Source organism: Otolemur garnettii, unplaced genomic scaffold (genome assembly GCF_000181295.1).
Source record: "Otolemur garnettii isolate 467f Iridium unplaced genomic scaffold, OtoGar3 scaffold00252, whole genome shotgun sequence".
Lineage (NCBI taxonomy): Eukaryota > Metazoa > Chordata > Mammalia > Primates > Galagidae > Otolemur > Otolemur garnettii.
In genome coordinates, this window is record NW_003852647.1 from 936,351 (window position 1) to 956,824 (window position 20,474).

Consider the following 20,474-nt stretch of genomic DNA (forward strand, 5'->3'; position numbering starts at 1 on the left):
AAAAAAAAACACCTGTGTAGGCTTTGTGGGGGAGTAAAGTTGTGGGGAGCCTGGGGTAGGAGAGAGATTTAGGGAGATGCTGACAATGATGGAGGACTTTGAAAGAGAGGGAGAGAGGACAGAGAGAGAAAGAGAATTTCACACTGAATTATTTTGTTTTCCCGACCAGAGTTGGTTGTTTATAATACAACCTGTTATGGGTGTACCTCACTCTGGGAATTTTTCTTAGATTGTATTTTAAAATTGTTTTCCTATATATATATTTTGGTTACTGGACTTGAATGTGAGTGCTTTAAGCTAGGAAGACATCATAAGGAAACTCAGGTTTATGTTTTCTATTGAATCACATCTAATTTATGTCATATTTGTTTAACAAAGCTCTTAACTGTAAAACTGTATGATGATGGAAACAAAACAACTATTTTTATTTATGTATCTATTTAATTAATTAATTTATTTTTTATTGTTGGGGATTCATTGAAGGTACAAAGAACCAGGTTACAGTAATTGCATTTGTTGGTCAAAGTCCCTCTTATAAATGTGTTCCTCACTCAAGAGGTGTGCCAAACACCATGACCCCCACCCCTCTCTCCACTCCCCCATTATCCCACCCCCTGCCATGTACTAGGTTATCAATTGCCCTCATATCAAAATTAAGTACATTGCATTCTTGCTTCTCCATTCTTGTGATGCTTTACTAAGAAGAATGTGTTCCACCTCCATCCAAGTTAGTACAAAAGATATATTGTCTCCATCTTTTTTCGTGGCTGAATAATATTCTGTGGTATACATATACCACAGCTTGTTAATCCATTCTGGATTGGTGGGCATTTAGGTCAAGACAATTATTTTAAAAATAAACTTACAAGAGAATTAAGAACATTCAAGCACCAACTGGATATTTGATGATTTTGAATATTATTGTTCATTTTCTAATTTAATTTTAATGTAATTGGTATTGTGGTTATGGCAAATAAAAGTTCTTTCTTTATTTTAGAGATATATATTAAAGTCTTTATGGATGAAATGATAAAATGTCTTGGAATTGTTTTAAAATAATCTGGATTTGGGAGAAAGGTGGGTGGGTGTGTAGATAAAATAAGATTCACCATTCACTGATACTTGTTGAAACTGGGTGATTCATGAGAAACATGGGATTCATTATACCATTCTTTCTACTTTTGTGTATGCTTGAAAATTTCCATAATAAAAAGTGAAGAAAAAAGTGGGCGAGTTAATATCCATTGTTCTTACTCCCTAGGAAGTCTAAATTAATTGCTTTTTATTACGATGTAGTCCATATTTGCTTTTTTTCTGTGGATTGATGGTTCTTGACAGGAAAACGTAATCACCATCTGAGATTATTAAAACATGGACTGACTGTTTGCTGATATTCAAAGTATAGGTGGGATCTACTTAACTCAATCCAATACTCAAAAGTCATAACTTAATTAGAGTCGAATTTCAAGATAATTCTTCAGTGACAAAAGAATTTCCCCGGTGCATTTGAAAAAGGCTTTAATGAATAAAAAGTTAATTTGTGTGCTACTGTCTGAGTCTACATCTATTGCAGAAAATGAGGGCCCACATTTTCCTTCTGTAAACCTTGTTACTTTGGCAAGTATGTTCATTTCGCTGAAGTGAAAGGAAGGACGTGGAGCAGCATGACACAAAACTGAGTAATCTAGCTCTGATTTTCAACTCTGTTTCCCCAGAGAATGCAGATGATGTTGCAGAGCACATTTTACATTTGCTAAATGAATCCCCACCTCTGGACACAGAAGAGACAAAGATTATCATTTCTAAAGTATCTGATATTTCACAATGTGATGAGATAAGTATGAACCTAACTCAGATCATATTACAAATAATCAGTGCTGTTTTGGAAAAACAAAATGAGTCAGCCTCTGATCTGCATGAAGTAAGCAATGAGTAAGTACTAATGCTTTGGTAAAAGAAATTATTGTATACCATTTAAAATACAGTCAGCCCGGGCAGCGCCCGTAGCTGAGTGGGTAGGGCACTGGCCACATATACTGAGGCCCGTGGGTTCGAACCTGGCCTGGGCCAGCTAAAACAACAGTGACAACTGCAACAACAACAAAAAGAGCTGGGCATTGTAGTCCCAGCTACTTGGGAGGCTGAGGCAAGAGAATCGCTTGAACCCAAGAGTTTGAGGTTGCTGTGAGCTGTGACGCCATGGCATTCTAGCCAGGGCGACAGCTTGAGACTCTGTCTCAGAAAATAAAATAAAAAATAACATAAAATAAAATACAGTCAGCCCTCCCCTCTGTTATCTGTGGGTTCTACATTTTGTGGGTTCAAACCAACTTTGGATTGAAAATATTCTAAAATAATTGTGCTTGTACTGAACGCGTGCAGGCTTTTTTTCTTGCCATATTCCTTAAACAAAACAGTATGACAACTATTTCCATGGCATGGACATTACATTAGGCATTGTAAGTAATGTAGAGATGACTTAAAGTACATGGGAGGATGTGGTTGATACTAGCCCATTTTGTATCAGGGACTTGAGCATTCTCACATCTGGTCCCCATAGGAGTCCTGGGTCAAATCCCCCATAGATACCGAGGGATCATTGTTTGGATTATTAATTTCTTAGCATATGGTCACTACTAATTCAGGTTTTTATGCATTGAGTACTCTGTTCGTATGCTGCAACGGAGTCGTTTTACTCAAAACCCAGCCGTGAAAAAATGCAATCAAATTTTAACTGAATCTTAGTGACAGAGACTTCAAATAGTTACCCCAATCCAAACCCTCACTCTACTTTCCCAGCCCTGGTGTTTCTGCATTGCTATAAAATGCATCCAGCCAGCACTAAAGCGAAAAACTTGAGACTAGTACTAGTGACCTCTCTGTAGTTCACTGTTGGTCAGTAACCGACTCGCACATCCTTTCTCGAATCCTTTAAATGTTCCAGTGGAATACATCTACTCCACATCCCCCCACCACCACCCAGCCCCCTAGTCTCCACCCCATTTCTCTCACCTGATTATCTACAATAACTTCCTAATTGGTCTCTCTGCCGCTGCTCCTGGCCCTATGTAGGTCACCTTCTATGGAGCAGCCAGAGTGATCTTTCAATGTGTAAATCAGATCATGTTATTCTCTTGCTTTGAAAACTACTCAGTGACTTTCCATTATACACAGAATAAAATTCAATCTTCTTATAAGGGCCTATGAGGCCCTACAGAATCTGGCTTTACATACAACAATTTCATTTAATTTTCCAAACTATCTTTTGAGATAAGTGCTAGTATTACCTGACATTGCAGGTGCATTGAAGTGAAATTATTTTATACGCCCATACAGTTAGGAGCTGAGATTTAGACCTCAGCCTGCCTGATTCCAAAGCCAGTGCTCTTATGTAGTCATTCCTAACTGACATAAAGATAGTGATTAAAGCTCAAAGAAAAGTCTTACAATGGGGAAATCTTGCAAGGAGGATGGGTCTTACCTTTTAAAGGCAGAAATGGCCCTCTCTGTGGTTCCTTGCAGAATTCTGAGGATAATAGAGCATGCTGGTCACAAGACGGAGTTTTCTGGAAGTGCAGCAAATTTGATGGTGCCCGGGTTGGCTGTGTCTGTGCTGCGAGTGGACCACACATTTGAAGGCATGACCTTCAGCATTCGCTCCTATAAAGAAGGCACAGACCCTGAGGTGAGTTCAGCTGAGGGAACTGACAGGCGTCAGCCAAGCACTATTTCGAGTCTTCATTCGTCTATGCCTTGGGAAGGAGAGAGGACACTGTTAAGGTTTTAATCTTCAGGGGGCCTTATGAAAATACAAATATCCCAGGGCAGATTCACGTATATCTCTTAGTAGGCTAACAGCTTGGTAGGAATGGTGGCTGTGAGATGTGCAATGATGCCACATTTAGCCCTGTGGACTCACGCATCTGTTTTGTTTTTTTTTTTGAGACAGAGTCTCAAGCTGTCACCCTGCGTAGAGTGCTGTGACATCACAGCTCACAGCAACCTCCAACTCCTGGGCTTAAGCAATTCTCTTTCCTCAGCCTCCCAAGTAGCTGGAACTACTTGGGTGCCCACCACAACACCCAGCTATTTTTTGGTTGTAGTTGTCATTGTTGTTTGGCAGGCGCCGGCTGGACTCAAACCCGCCAGCCTCGGTCTGCGTGGCTGGCACCCTAGCTGCTGAGCTATGGGTGCTGAGCCTTTTTTTTTTTTTTGAAAATGAGTCTCACTATGTCGTCCTCAGTAGAGAGCTGTGGCATCACAGCTCACGGCAACCTTCAGCTCTTGGGCTTAAGCAATTCTCTTGCTTCAGCCTCCCAAGTGACTGGGACTGCAGGCACCCGCCACAACGCCCGGCTATTTTTTTGTTGCAGTTGTTTAGCTGGCCCTGGCTGGATTCGAACCGGCCACCTTCGGTGTGTGGCTGGCACCGTAGTCACTGTGCTACTGGCACCGAGTCCACACGTCTGTTTATTATTGCCTTCCATTTATGGAACACTTACTATACGTTGGGCATTGCTCGCCTGTCTCCTTTGTGTGAATAAGGAAACAAAAAAGTTAAGTGGTTTGCCCAAGGACACACAGCCTAATGGCTAAGCCAGGATTCCAAAGTATCTTGCTGCCTTTAAAGTCTGGGTCCTTTCTACAATATCATACTCCCTTAGCCTTTGGCAGGCCATAGGCCACCAACCCTGCTTAGAACAATTGGGGAGAGTAAATTTTTTCTACAGTTAAAAAAATTATAAAAATTTACATATAGGAAAATGCACAAATCCTGAGTATACATTCTCTGAATTTTGACAAGCACATACATCTATGTAACCCAAACCCTTGTCAAGGTATAAAATATTACAGTAACCTCAGAGATAGCGTGCCCCATCCCAGGCAGTCCCTGAAACGACTACCTCCAGTAGCTACCACCGTTCTGATATTTCTCACCATATTTTTTCCTACTCTAGAGCTTTATATAAAATGTACTTTCTTGTTATAAGGCTTCTTTCATGGAGCATGATGGTTTTCTTTTTTTTGTTGAGATTAATTCTTTTGTTCCCATGGTTCCTTTTTATTGCGGAATAATATTCTATTGAATAAATATTCTCTTGTCAATGAACATTTGGATTGTGTCCAGTTTTGGCTATTATGAATAATGCTGTTGTGTCAAAGTCTATGTGTGGACATAGGTTTTTGTGTGCCTTGGATAAATACCTGGAAACGGAATTGCCGCCTCCTAGAATAGAGTATATGAGAACTGTCTGGAAAGTACCCAGCCATATACTATGAAAAATAGAGACATATATGCCTGGGTACTTTTCAGACAACCTTTAAATATTGAAATGTGTAACAAATGGTCATACTATTTTCTAGAGTGATTAATAACGTGGAGAAATTTTTCATTTTTGTATCAGCCATTTGCATATCTTCTTTGGTGAGGTACCTGTTCTTATTATTGAATTGTAAGTGTTCTTTACATATTCTGGATACAAGCCATTTAGATATAATTTTTGAAAAATGTTTCTGTGTGGCTTGCCTATTTGTTTTCTCAATGGTGTTTTCTCAATGGTCTCAAAGATTTTGATTTTCATGTGGTCTAGTTTATCATTGTATTTTATTTTGTGAATAACCATATCTGACTTATCTGAATACCCTCATCTACCATCAGGTCATCAAGATAGTCTCCCAAGTTTTTTTTTTTTTTTTTCTTCTTTAAAAGCTTTATGATTTTAGTCTTTAAGTTGGGAACTAAAATCTTAATTAATTGAATTACTATTTATGTATGCTATGAGTTGAGAATCATTAAGTTTCACATGGGATATCCAGTGTTTCCAGCACCAGTTATTGAAAAGACTTTCTTTTCCCCATTGCCTTGCTTCGGTTCCTTTGACAAAAAATCAAATAGTTACGGAAATGTAGGTCTATTTCTGTTTATCTTTTGTAGACTCTTACATCATTACCACATTGTCTTGGTTCCTAAAGTGTTGAAGTCAGATAGTATGAGTTTTCAACCTTCTTTTTCAAGATTGCTTTGGCTCTTCTAAGCCTTTTGCATGTCTGTATACATTTTTGAATCTGCTTATCAATTTGTACAAAAAACATGTTGAGAGTATGATTGGGATTGAGTTGAAGCTATTGATCAACTTTGAGAGAATTTATTTCTTAGCAATATTGAGACTTCTAACCCAGAAACTTTTATTTAGGTTTATTTAAATCTATTTCAGCCATGTTTTATTGTTTAAGAGGAGAGGAATTGTATGTCTTTTGTTTTATATTTATGCATTTGTTTATTTTTATTAAGTCATATATACATAGATCATGAATACATTTATGCCTTTGTGGGATTCAATGTGTTGATTATTTGTACAAATTGGAGTGTTATTCTTATGTATGTTATATTTGTTTTTTTTTATGCTGTTGCAAATGGAATGGTTTTCCAATTATTTGCTACTAGTATGCAAAAATACAATTGATTATTTATAAACTATATAATTTACATTATATATATAATGTATATTATATATATAATGTAAATTGTATTATATATAATGTATATTATATATAATGTAAATTGTATTATATATATAAAATGTATTATATATATAATGTATATGTAATGTATATATTTCAATTCATAATAGAAATTTTGTATCCTGTGCACTTGCTAAGTTCATTTATTGATTCTAGTAGTTGTTTTAGAGATTCCTTAGCACTTTCTATGTAAGCCAATGTCATCTGACCATAGAGAGTTTTATGTCTTTCTGACTAATCTTTATTCCTTTTATTCCTGTTTGGGAGCCTTATTCTGATGTCTAATATTTCCAATAAGATGTTGAAAAAAAGTGGTTAAAGCAAGCGTCCTTGTCTTGTTTTAGCTATTAGGAGAAAAGTATTCACGATTTTACCATTCATTACTGTAATGTTAGTCGTGTTTTTGTTTTTGTTGTTTTAGATACCCTTTATTTGATTGAGGCAATTACCGTCTATTCCTAGCTTGCTGAAAACTTTTATCATTAATTGGTTGTTGAATTTTGCCAAAAACTTTTAATTTTTATTATTTTTTAATTTAATTTTTAATTAAAATCATAACTGTATAGTCTTCATCTCCTGAAATAATCATTTGGCTTTCTGCTTTGTTCTCTTAATAAGATGAATTACATGGATTTTAAAATGTTGAACTAATCTTGCTTTCCTGGAAGAAATTCAGCTAGTCATGATGCATTATCATTTTTATATATTGCTGTTTTCAATGTGCTCATATTTTTGTACTTGAACTTGTGAAATATATTGGTCTAAAATTCCCCTTTTCTGTGTGATTTGTCAGACTTTCAGGTTTTATCAAGATTTTTAAAGTGAGTTAGGAAATGGTCCCTTTTCTACTCTGAGAAAAAGTGTGTGTAATATTGCTGTTATTTCATTAAATGCTTGATAGGGTTCACTAGGAAAACCTTGGGGTTTGGAATTTCTTTGTGGGGAGTTTTGTGATAACAAATTCAATTTATTTAATGGCTGTTGACCCATTCCGATTTTCTGATTCATCTTGTGTTAGTTTGGGTTAGTTGCATTTTTCTAAGAATTTATTTCATCTGTCTTGTCAAGCTTGTTGGCAATAGTTTATTATGTTTTCTTATTATTTTTTAACATCCATAGGATTTATGGCAGGAGTCAACAAACTTTTTTCTGTAAAGGGCAGATAATAAATATTTTCGGCTTTGCAAGCCACATGTGGTCTCTGTCTGCTGCATGTTCTTATGATTTTGTTTTTGTTCTCCTTGCTTCTCATCTCCTCTCTTCTCCTCTCTCTCTTTGCTTTTCCCTTTGCCTAACATTTTGAAAATAAAATATATGTTGGGCAACCATCGTCACCATCTGTCTTCAGAACTTCTTTCATCTTTCCAAAGTAAAACTCTGTATTTATTGAACAACAGCTCCTTCCTTCAACGACATTCTTCCCTCTGCCAGAACTTGGAAACTACCATTCTTTCTTTCTCCTTGAATTTCCCTACTCCAGGTATTGAGTATAAGTAGAATCATATAGTATAGGGGTGTCCAACTGTGGCCTGCGGGCTGCATGCTGATTTTTTCAGCACTGTTTTGTTTATCTGCTGTGTTGGATATTATGAAAAGTATACAAAGCCCCCCCCCTTTTTTTTTTGCTCATCAGCTTTCCTTACTGTTTGTGTATTTAGTGTGCGGCTCAAGGCAACTCTAGTTCTTCGTGTGTGCCAGAGGAAAAAAAGAGAATGGAGTATTTGTCCTTTTGTGACTGGTTTATTTCATTTCAACATGCACTTTGTGCATGTTAGAACACGTTAGAATTTGCTTCTTTTTTATTTTTATTTTTTTTTATTAAATCATAAACACCTAGATCATGTATACATTAATGCATTTATGGGGTACAATGTGCTGATTTCATATAGAATTAGGAACGCTTACATAACATTGGTTAATATATACCTCATCTCGTTTACTTAGTTACTGTGTTAATACATTTATACTCTATACTAATAGATCCGACAGGTACCCTTGCATTATGCACCATTGGTGTGATCCCACCATTCACCCTCCCTCCAATTGACCTCCCCCCTCCCTTTCCAACCCTCCTCCTCCCTCCTTTATCTTGGGCCATAGTTGCGATCTATTCTTCATATGAAACTGTGAGTGATTATAAATTGGTTTCATAATAGCACTGAGTACATGGGATATTTTTTCTTCCATTCTTGAAATATTTTACCAAGAAGGCTATGTTCCAGCCCCATCCATGTAAATGTAAGAGGTAAACTCTCTATCTTTTTTAAGGCTGCATAGTATTCCATGGTATTCATATGCCACAATTTATTAATCCATTCATGGTTGATGGGCACTTGGGCTTCTTCCATGACTTGGCTATTATGAATTGGGCTGCAATGAACAATCTGGTGCAAATATATTTGTTATAAAGTGATTTATGATCTTTTGGATATACACCTAGTAGAGGAATTGCAGGATCGAACGGCAGGTCTACTTTTAGATCCCTGAGTATTCTTCATATTTCTTTCCAAAAGGGACTTTTTAAAGGCTGAATAATGTCCCTTTGTCAGTACATACTACATTTTGTTCATCAGGGTTCTTTTTAATTGTTGAAAGTGTTTTAAAATTAATTATGGTGATAGTTGCACAACCTCGAATGTGCTAAAGACCTGTGACTTGTATACCTTAAATGGGCAAATTGTATTGTATGCAAATTAAATCTCAATAAAAGTGTTACCAAAACCTCCCCCCCCAATGATACGTAAAATCTATTTTTAGCTTGGGGCGATATAAAAACAGGCCTTGTGTGAGATTTGGCCGGTTGATGAGTTTGTCAACTTCTGATTTATGGTCATACGCCCTCTTTCATTCTTGATGTTGATAATTTCTTTTCCTGTTTTTTTTTTTTCTTGATCAGTACAACCAGAAAATTTCCACTTTTGTTGAACTTTTCCAACAACCAATTTTTAGTCTTAAAATTTCCTTATTGTTTACTTTCTGCTTTGTTGTCATCTGATCTTATCATTATCATTTCCTTCCTTGTACTTGTTTTTGGTTTACTTAGCTCTTCTTTGCTCAACTTTTTTTTCTTTTTCTTTTTTTTTTTTTTTGAGACAGAACTGCAAGTTGTTGCCTTGGGTAGAATGCCATGACATCATCAAAGCTCACAGCAGCCTCTAACTCTTGGGCTCAAGCAATCCTCCGGCCTCAGTTTTTTGTAGTTTTAGTAGAGACAGGCTCTCACTCTTGCTCAGGTTGGTCTCAAACCTGTGAGCTCAAGCAATCCACCTGCCTCGACCTCCCACAGTGCTAGGATTACAGGCAGGAGCCACCGCACCCGGCCTTCACCTGTCTTCTTAATGTGAAAACATTGGCTGCTGTTTTCAGACCTTTCTTCTTTTCTAATGTAATTATAAAAAGCTGTAAATATCTTTCTAGTCATTGCTTTAGCTATAGTCCACAGGTTTTTACATTTTGTATTTTTATCATCTGTTAATTCAAAATATTTTCTACTCTTCTCTTTAATCCGTGGACTGTGTGCTTTTTAAATTCTAAATATGTGGGGCACTCGAAGATATCTTATTGATATCTTATTTATTTCTAGTCACAGAATATACTTAGTATAGGTTCAATCCATTTAAAGTTATTGAAACTTGTTTAGTGGCCCAGTGATCTATTTTAGTGAGTGTTTCACGTACACTTAAAAAACGTGTATTCTATGATTGTCGTATAACTATCAGTTAGGTCAAGGTGGCTGATGGTATTATTCAGATTATCTTTTTTTTTTCGGTGAGGGGGACAGGATCTTGCTCTGTAGCCCTGATTAGAGTGCTGTGGCATCAGCCTAGTTCACTGCAAACTCAAACTCCTGGGCTCAAGTGATCCTCCTGCCTTAGCCTCCCGAGTAGCTGGGGCTACAGATGCCAGCCACTAATTTTTCTATTTTTAGTGGACGCAAGGTCTTGCTTGTCTCAAACTCCTGAGCTCAAGGGATCCTCTTGCCTTGGCCTCCCAAAGTGCTAGGATTACAAGAGTGAGTCACACATGCAGCCTATCTTTTTCTTTATTGATTTTTTTGCTACTTGTTTCTTAGTTGAGAGGGTGTTAATATCTCTAACTTTGTAAAATTGTCTATTTCTCCCTTTATTCCTCTCAAATTTTACTTTATTAAATTGTTATACATTTATGTTTTGTCTCCCTAATACTAATCCTAATCCTACCACTAACCTATTTATCATTATGAAGTAGCCCTCTTTATTTCTGATAATACTCTTACAGTCTATTTTATCTGCTTTTAATATAGTCATCACAGCCTTCTTATGGTATATATACATATATATACACACACATATATAAACAAATATATATATATATGTGTGTGGTTTTCATTCGCTTGACTTCTAAACATGTGTCTTCATATTTACATTTTCATCTTGTTTTACTATTCTTCTTTGAATAGCATATTTAAGGGCACCTATTCTAGATAGCATATAGTGTGTTTCATTTTTTTATCCATCCTGATACTCTGCATTTTAATTTAAGTGCGTATTTTTTTTAACATTAAATGTAATTCTTGATAAGGGGGGATCTAGGACTATCATTTTATTTTATTTTCTATCTGCCCCTCTGGTTTTTGTTCCTCTGTCTTTTCTTTACTGTTTTATTTCAATATTTATAACAACTGCATCTTAATTGTTTACTGACTCCTTGATTATATCTATTTGCATTGTTTTCTTAGTTTCATTAGAGATCACAATACGCCTTCTTTAATTTTCAGAGTCAACTTAGAGTTAATTTGTACTGCTTCATGTAAAATGTAGAATCATACTTGTCCATTTAAACTTCCTGTTCTTCAGACTATAATTGTCATATATATGTTTTACCTAAGCAGGTCATAAACCTCATATATGATAATGTTATAAGCATTGCTTTAAAAAGTTCTATGTTTTGGCCAGGTGCTGTGGCTCATGCCTGTAATCCTAGCACTCTGGGAGACTGAGGTGGGTGGATTGCTTGAGCTCACAAGTTTTCGACTGGCTTGAGAAAGCTTGAGACCCCTACCGTGCATCTTACAAGGGTACATGTGAAATTTACTAAGTGTAGAATATAAATGTCTAAACACAATAACTAAGAAAATTCCATGAAGGTTATGTTGACTAGTTTGATGAAAATATTTCAAATTTTCTTAGTTTTATGAATTTTCTTAGTTCTCATTTATCAAAAAATGTCTCTATTTTGTCTTTATGCTGGAAGGATATAAAACCAGCACATTATACCCCATGATTACATTAATGTACACGGCTATGATTTAATTAAAAAGAAAACTGGGCTTTGTGGAGGGTGCTTGTAGTCCCAGAAACTCAGGAGGCTGAGGCAAAAGGATTGCTTGAGCCCAAGAGTTTGAGGTTGCTGTGAGCTATGATGCTACAGTATTCAACTAGGAGTGACAAAGACTCTGTCTCAAAAAAAGAAAAAAAAAAGTTCTATGTTTCTTAAAAAAAACAATGGAGAGGAAAAAAAATAGCCTTTTATATTTACCGAGATATTTATTCATTTTTGATGCTTTTTGTTTTTTCCTGAAGGTCAGAATTCTATTTGGTATCATTTCCTCTTAGTTTGAAGAAATTCCCTTAAGCATTTATTGTAGCGCAGGTCTGATTATCATGAATTTTCTTAGTTCTCATTTATCAAAAAATGTCTCTATTTTGTCTTTATGCTGAAAGGATATTTTTGCTTGCTATAGAATTCTGGATTGTCAGGGTTCCCCCTCTACGCACTTAGCATTTTAAAGTGTTACTCCACTCTTTTCTGGCCTCCATATTTTCTGAAGAGAAACTGGTAATCATTTGAATTTTTGTTTCTCTGTATATAATATGTAATGTATCATTTTTCTCTGGCTGTTTTTAATATTTTCTCTAATTTTCTGCAGTTTGACTGCTATGTGCCTAGGCATCTTTTTCTTTGTGCTTGTCTTGCTTGGAGTTTGCTGAGCTTCTTGAATACATAAAGTTATGTCTTTCACTGAATTTGAGGAAATGTCAACCATTATTTCTTCAGATACTGTTTCCTCACCATTCTCTCTCTCCTCTCCTTTTGAGAATCCAACTAAATGTATGTAAGATTTTTTGATACTGCCCCACAAGTCCCTAAGACTGTTCATGTTTTTAATTACCTCACTATTTTTCTCATGGGACAATTTCTATTGATCTATCTTTAAGTTCGAGGATATGTGTTGTCTTCATGTGACTATTGAGCTTATCCTGTGCAACTTTTTTCTTTTGGCCAGGGCTGGGTTTGAACCCACCACCTCTGGTATATGGGGCTGGCACCCTACTCCTTTGAGCCACAGGCACCACCCTATCCTGTGCCACTTTTAAATTATACTATATTTGAAATTTATGCTAAATGAGCAGCTTTCAGCTTCTCTTGCCACAAAAATAAAAAAATAGGTAACTATGTGAGATGGCGGATATGTTAATTTGCTTCAGTACAGTAAACATTTTACAATCCATATATATCCAACAATACCACTTTATATACTTTGAGTACAATAAAATTTATTTTTAAAAATTCCAATATTATATTCAAAATTCTAGAATTTGATTTTGTTCTTTCTGTTTTTCTACTGCTGTTTCTTCTCCTTGCATTAATTGCAAGCATTTTTTGAATACCTGAGCATAGTTACATTAGCTGCTTTAAAATCCTTGTCTGCTAACTCTAATATCTGAGTCATCTGTGGGTTAATCTCTATCAATTTTCTTTTCATTTGAAAATGGGCTGCATTTTTTTCTTCCTTCCCATATTGAGTAATTTTGGATTATGTCCTAGAAATTGTGAATATTATATTGTAAACACTCTAGATTCTACTATATTCCTCAGATGATTTTGATTATTGTGATATGAGGCAATTAACTTGGTTGGAATAAATGCTAAACTCCATCTTTTGGTGGGCAGTTCAAAATTCAGTTAAGTTTCTTCAATCCTAGTTGGAGTCTGTCCTTTACATATTGTGGTTCAGAGGTCAGCAGATATTTGGGCAGAATTTATATTCAGAATTTGGGCTCTCCCTCTCTGCTCTCTCCATTCCAGATGTTCCACCTTCTCCCTTACCTTCCAATGGCTGTGCTTGCCCTGACCTTTGTTTTCTGGTTATTCATTCCATAAAGACTGTAGATTTTCCATCTGAATTTTAGGTGTCCTGCATTCATTTAAGCCTGTCATTAGGCTACAAACTGTAAAAATAGGTAACTCATCTTGTGATGTTACCTTTTCCAAGTGTCTATTATTCTCCTGAATATGCATGTTTTTGTTCATTTTCCAGTGCCTTCAACTCATTGGTATATGCAAGAGGGTTGAGTTTATTAAGAGCTGCTTAGCTATCCTGAATAGATGTTGACTTCTCAACATATTTTGTTTACATATGGGGTTTTCTATTATAAATCTTGGTGGAGAAACAAACCAACCAACTCCAACTGGCATTCTTGATACCAAACTGCTTACATTTTGAAGCAAAATCATGATCTCTCCATGGAACTTGACTGCCTTAGCAGAATTCATTTGTGGTAAGAGAAGAGCCAGAAAGAATTGCTTTTGGGTCCATAAGTCATTTTTAAAAATATTATAAACTTTCACCTCCCCATTATACATTCAACTACATAATAGTAATTTCGGAGGAAGCATGGATAATAGGGTCAATGTGAGCCCGAAATCACATATATCTTTGTTCAACCACCTCCCAGCTGTGTAATTCTAGGCAAGTCACTTACTTTCTCTAAGTGTTTATTTCCTAATGTTGTAATACAACAAACTTCTCAGGGTTGATAGAGGGAATTAAATGATCGAATGCAGGTAAGTGTCCATGTACCCAGTTTTGTCTGGGAAAATACAGGTTTATGACTCTTGTTGTAGTATAATCATCAGTAAAGCCCCCTTTCACTATCAAAAATATTCTAGTACTTGTCAAATACTATTACCAATAAAGTCAGCAAATACTTCTGACAGTGGGTGTTTTAGTTCATTTTGTGTTGTCATAACATAATGTCATAGACTGGGTCATTTATAATGAACAGAAATTTATTGGCTCATAGTTCTGGAGGCTGGAAAGTCTAACACTCTGGGCCAGCATCTGGTGAGGGCCTTCTTGCTGCATCATCCCATGGCAGAAAGGCAAAGAGAGGGTGAGAAAGAGCAACAGATTGAACATGCAGTCTCATATCCTGTTATAATTGGCATTAAGCCATTCGTGAGTGTAAAGATATCAGAACCCACATACCTCCCATTAGACCTTACCTCCTAACACTGTTATGTTGAGGGATATGTTTCCAGCACATACTCCTGGGGGGACACATTCAAACCGTAGCAGTGGTTCTGTAGCAGATTTCCCGAGGACTAATGCCTCATTCATTCCCTGTCCTACTCTTTGTGCACATGTGTGTGTGACAGGGTCTCACTCTGTTGCCCTGGGTAGAGTGCCATGGCATCAGCCTAACTCACAGGAATCTCAAACTCATGGGCTCAAGAGCTCCTCTTTCCTCAGCCTCCCAAATAGTGGGACTACAGGTGTTCATCCTATCATGCCTAGCTAATATTTTTTCTGTTTTTGGTAGAGACAGCGTCTCCCTCTTGCTCAGGCAGGTCTTGAACGCCTGAGCTCAAGGGATCTTCCCACCTCTGTCTCCCAGAGTGCTAGCATTATAACATGAGCCACTGCATCGGGACCCCTGCCCTGCTTCTTAACAAAAGCATTGCTCAATAAACTGTAGGACACATGCCTAATGCCACTGTATTGTGTTTAATTATTGTTGTTCCCCTTTCACTATATGGGGAAAGATGGCTTGATTTCCCAGACTGGCCTTTATTTCTAACAATCAGGCAAATGACTTAACTTGTTATTGTCTTTCTCACCTCTATTGTTATTCAGGCGGAAGCAGGCTAAAGGGAGAGAACCTCAGGGTTAAGTTTAGAAAGGAAAAGGGGAGATGTCTATGTCTACGTGTACTAGGATCATGTCTTGGCCTGTGATTGTGTGTGCAAAAGGTATACCATACCTTGTGAAACTGGTTTCCAACCTTCAGCGCGTGATACTCTGGGGCTGGGCTGAGGTGAGAGATGGGCAGAAATTCACTCTGATGAGGAAAGAGTCCAGTTTTTACTTTCTGCCTTTTCTTGGCAGATATACCTCAGCGATGTTCCTCTGGGGAAGACTTTGGCTTCCATATATTTGCCTAAATCACTGATGAAAACAATTCCTCTAGACAACTTACAGACCATCTTGTTTAGTTTCTTTGGCCAAACTTCACTTTTTAAGGTAAGTTCTTGCTTCTGGTAACTATGACAAAGTGGCACATGGTGACTCATTGCAATTATGAACTCTTGCTATTTGCATAATGTTCTGTTTATTTTAGAATATTTAGAATATGTTCTCTAATTGATTCTGCAAGTCTTCCAGCACAACCCCTGGCCCTTAACATGAATCAACGTCCACTTTAATGATGTTCTACAGTTTTTAATTTTCACAGCTCTTCAGATTTGGAAGGAACCTTAAGGATTATTTGGTGACCAAAGAGAGGCCTCAAAATGTTTCAAAGCCAGAAAAGAACAGCGAGTTCTCCAGATGAAATGCTGTTTCGGCTTGTCAGTGCTTTCCTCCCAAATCTCCCCTGGCTCCTCAAGGCCAACATGTCCGCTTTTTGTGGGCCAATTTATTTGAAGCTGGGGGATGTCCAGCAGGACACTTGACAGCAGGCATTTGTTGCTACTTCCCACCACCTCCACCAAACCTTCTCTGAGGGCTCTAGTCCTTGCCCACTATGAAACAAAGGTGGTATGGTGTGATGCTGAAGAGCATGGACTCAGAGGCAGGTTGGCTGAATTTAAAGCTGGCTATGCCATAGTCCTCCTGTGTGTCCTGGGGCAAGTTGCTCAACCTCCATGTGCCTTAGTTTCCTCCTCTGTAACATAGGGCAATAATAGCATCTAATAGAGCTATTGAAGGATTAAAGTTGTCACTATATATATTGTTTAAAGTACTTACAGTATTTCTTGGCACATAATGAAGCACCATGTGTTTGCACTGCTCTCATCATTACTATCCTAAGTGTTTGCCTAGCTGTTAGGAAGACAACAATCAGAGCTTGCATGAATTTGATAATGATGGACTCTATTAATTGTTAGTACAGTATTTATGCTTATTAAGTCATCCAATTTTTCTCATGAGAAACCAAGACTCACAGAGTTCAAGTAATTTTGCCCAAGGTCACACAGCTAGGAAGTGGTATGGCTAAAAGTGAAACCCAGGGCTGTCTGACTCCAAAATTCATCTATTTAAGAAATGAGCACATTAACTTGCCTAGATGTGTTTGCATTTCTAAAGAGGATATTCAAAGGAATGAATTTCTAATGGTTAAATATTCACAGATTTTTGGGAGAGGTTACACTAACCCAAATATACGACAAACTCATGCTACTTACCACCTCAAATATTTCACATCACCTCCAGCTATGACTGTAAACTTTTTGTTTCCCTGGACTTTTCTAGCTTCTCCTCTTTCTATGTTCTATTTGTTCCTGGAGCTTAGCTCAAATCCACCCCAAGATGCCTGCCTGTAGTTAGTGAGCCCATGCTGTCCCTCCCTTCCCCTGGACAAGAGAATTAGTAGATAAAGTTTTTAATAAAAATGCAAAACATTGTCCATAACACTCTGACCCTTTTGATAGGCTTATAATTTCTCTGTATCATCTGAGATGCTATTATTTTGGTCTTAATTTCTCTCCTTTCTTCAGAAGGCTATGCTTATTCTTCATAGAATAAGAAATAAACTTGTTTTGCATAGATGCCACACTTAATATGTAATATGTAATTTTTTTCACTAACACCTTCTACTGAAAGGTGCCAAAATCACCCTGCAGATGTCATAGTGCCCAATGAAGAAGGATTAGAACTAGCCTGCCATCAAATTCAGAGCTGAAAGTTGCCCTTATAACTCACCAAGGTCCCATGTCTTCATTTTATCAATGGGGACTTTGAGACCCAGAGAGGGTAAAGAACCTACTGAAGGTGACACAACTAGTTAATTGATTCACTTAATCATTTATTCATTCAGCAAATATTTATTTATTTATTTATTTTTTGAGACAGAGTCTCATTATGTCACCATTGGTAGAGTGCCATGGTGTAACAGTTCATAGCAACCTCAAACTCTTGGGCTTAAGCTACTCTCTTGCCCCTCAGCCCCCCAAGTAGCTGGGACTACAGGCCCCCACCACAATGCCTAGCTTTTTTTTTTTTTTTTTTGGCTGTAGCTATCATTGTTGTTTGGCAGGCCTGGGCTGGGCTCTAACCTGCCATCCCGGTGTATGGGCTGGTGCCCTAGTTGCTGAGGCACAGGCATTGTGCCACAGCAAATATTTATTGAATTCTTATTGTGCATCATGTGGTAGGATGCTGGGGATACAGTGTGGATCAAGAGATACATAGGGCCTGCTTTCATGGAACTTATGGTCTTGAAAAGGGTCTAACATTGAAGGAGATGGCCCAAGCCTGGACTACTAGTCACCACTAGCTGCTGGGGAGTAAGTACTTACAAGAGAAGTCACCCTTTAACCACCTTTTCTTGAGTCCCTCAATGTCACAGCCTTGTTTTCACTGCTTCCTCTATCATCTTTTCATCAACACCTTGACAGTCATTACTACATATTACCTTAGAAATTCTTAATAGGACACCACTGTTGGACAACAGGTACCTCCTCCTTCACTCTTCCACCAGTTGTAGTTCTCAAGGAGAGGGACAGGCACTGAGGCATTAGGCAAATACAATGGCAGTGGGGCTCTGGGAACACAGAAGAGGGCACCTACATTTGCCTACAGATGAGGAAAGGCCCAGTGTAAGAAAGGTCTCAGCCGAGAGACCTAAGAGTTGAATAGGAGCTGGAAGATGAAAGAAGATGAAGAGAAGTAAGGAGGAGGGTTGTGGGCAGAGAGAACAGCTCATGTAAAGGTTCAGAGGTGTAACAGGTAAAACTTAATCCTAGAGTGCAAAGGGTGGGGGTATAAGGAATGATTTAGTTCCTTTCCTACCATGGCCACCATTTTGTGGGTAAGGGAAATGAAGCCAAAGAACAAGTTAATTAAGTCTGGGTCATTGTATGTGTCTCCTCTTTTGGCCTTTTCATTACAGAAAACTGTATCTCTTAGCCTAAGTTGGGAGGGTCATTTGATAGCATCTAGCCCATGAGAGGCACAAGAGGGTTCTGGCTAGCACTTGACCTTTCCAGTGTCAGCGGATCTTTCCACTATATCCTACCACTGATCCATGTTTATTAGAGCAGGTTGTCCTGGGATGATTCTGATGGGAAGGGAGAGCTCCCCCTCGTGTAGAAAGTGAGGACTGCACACCATTTCTTCAGAAATAAGAAGGCTTGACATCTTTTGAAAGGGACCTGGAAGGCTCTCCAAGGAACATCATCTGGGCTCACCTCCTCTAGGCTTTTTTGGCAAGTCCTCAGAGGATTTTCTTCCTCCCCGCTCTTGTGTAGTGCCACCAGCCCTATCTCTGGTTTCTTCATGTGTGCCCTGGAGGAGGCAGCCTCTCAGCCAGGTTGCCTCCTCTGCCTTGGCCTGGGATACTTTGGCACTGTTAACAGCTAGTCCCACATCTGAACAGGTGCATTCTACTTTGCTGCCTTTAAACCAACATTTATTAAGCAACCCTGTGCTGTTATTCACTAGCTGTGTGACCTTTCTCTGGATAGACATTTAGCCTTTCCAAGGCTCAGTTTATCTGAAAAGTGATCATATGATTGCAGTGAGGACTAAAGATAGTATGCATGAGAAGTACTTAGCAAAGTAACTGGCTTCCAGTGGGCACAAGATAAAATACCTGCTGTGTGCTAGGCTGCGTGGGGAACACCAGAACACACACTGCCTGGGCTCTGGCCTCAGAGCTCACAGTCCTCTAGGGAGGAGGTGACCATCCTTAGAGATTTGTTTCAAGCTGGATATTGACCAACCTGATTCTATCTCCAGTGAGGCTAGAACAAGAAGTTTGTAACTTACCTGTGATAGATTTAGGACCCTTACAAAGAGGATCTTCTTAAAAGTAAATAAGGATGACATGGATGTGGAGAGAGGGAACACTTTTACACTGCTGGTGGGATTGCAAACTAATACAATCATTTTGGAAGGAAGTATGGAGAATCCTCAAGGAACTCAAACTAGACCTCTCGTTTGATCCTACAATCTCGTTACTGGGCATCTACCCAGAAGAAAAAAAATCATTTTATCATAAGGATATTTGCACTAGACTGTTTATTGCAGCTCAATTTACAATTGCCAAACTGTGGAAGCAACCTAAATGCTCACCAATCCAGGAATTGATTTACAAGATGTGGTATATGTATACCATGGAATACTATTCATCCACTAAAAAAGATGGAGACTTTACATCTTTCGCATTAACATGGATGGAGGTGTAATGTATTCTTCTTAGTAATCACAAGAATGGAGAAGCAAGAATCCAATGGACTTAAATCCGATATGAGGACAATTGATGACCTGGTACATGGTGGGGGGAGGGAGAATGAGGAAGCAGAAAGAGGGAAGGACGGAGTGGGTGGGGGATGATCATGGTAAGTGACACACCTCTTGGGGGCAGGACACAATTATAAGAGGGACTTAACCTAACAAATGCAATCAGTGTAACCTGGTTCTTTGTACCCTCAATGAATCCCCAACAATAAGAAAAAAAAGTAAGTAAAGATGGTTCAGGGTTAGAACTGGGATAAGCTGTGAAATGTCAGGGGTCAGAGAGTTACAGTAGGGGAAATTTCATTTTGTTGCTTGCTTAATGCTGAGTACTGGGTGCATAACCAATGTCTTTTGGATATGTCTTTGAGTGCATGGATGCTTGCTTGGTATCCAGCTTTATATAATGGAGACCTTATGTGAAGACAGGAGATGAACTGAATGACCTCTG

General features: G+C 38.0%; 1 protein-coding gene across 1 annotated transcript in view; it reads left to right on the forward strand.

Moving 5' to 3' along the window:
* Positions 1-20,474, forward strand: part of ADGRG4 (adhesion G protein-coupled receptor G4) — a 187,172-nt gene that overhangs the window by 67,527 nt on the left and 99,171 nt on the right. Inside the window, exons 11-13 of the mRNA XM_003802663.2 lie at positions 1,716-1,932; positions 3,523-3,685; positions 15,674-15,808. Coding sequence (XP_003802711.2) covers positions 1,716-1,932; positions 3,523-3,685; positions 15,674-15,808 — 515 coding nt within the window. The remainder of the gene's footprint in view (positions 1-1,715; positions 1,933-3,522; positions 3,686-15,673; positions 15,809-20,474) is intronic.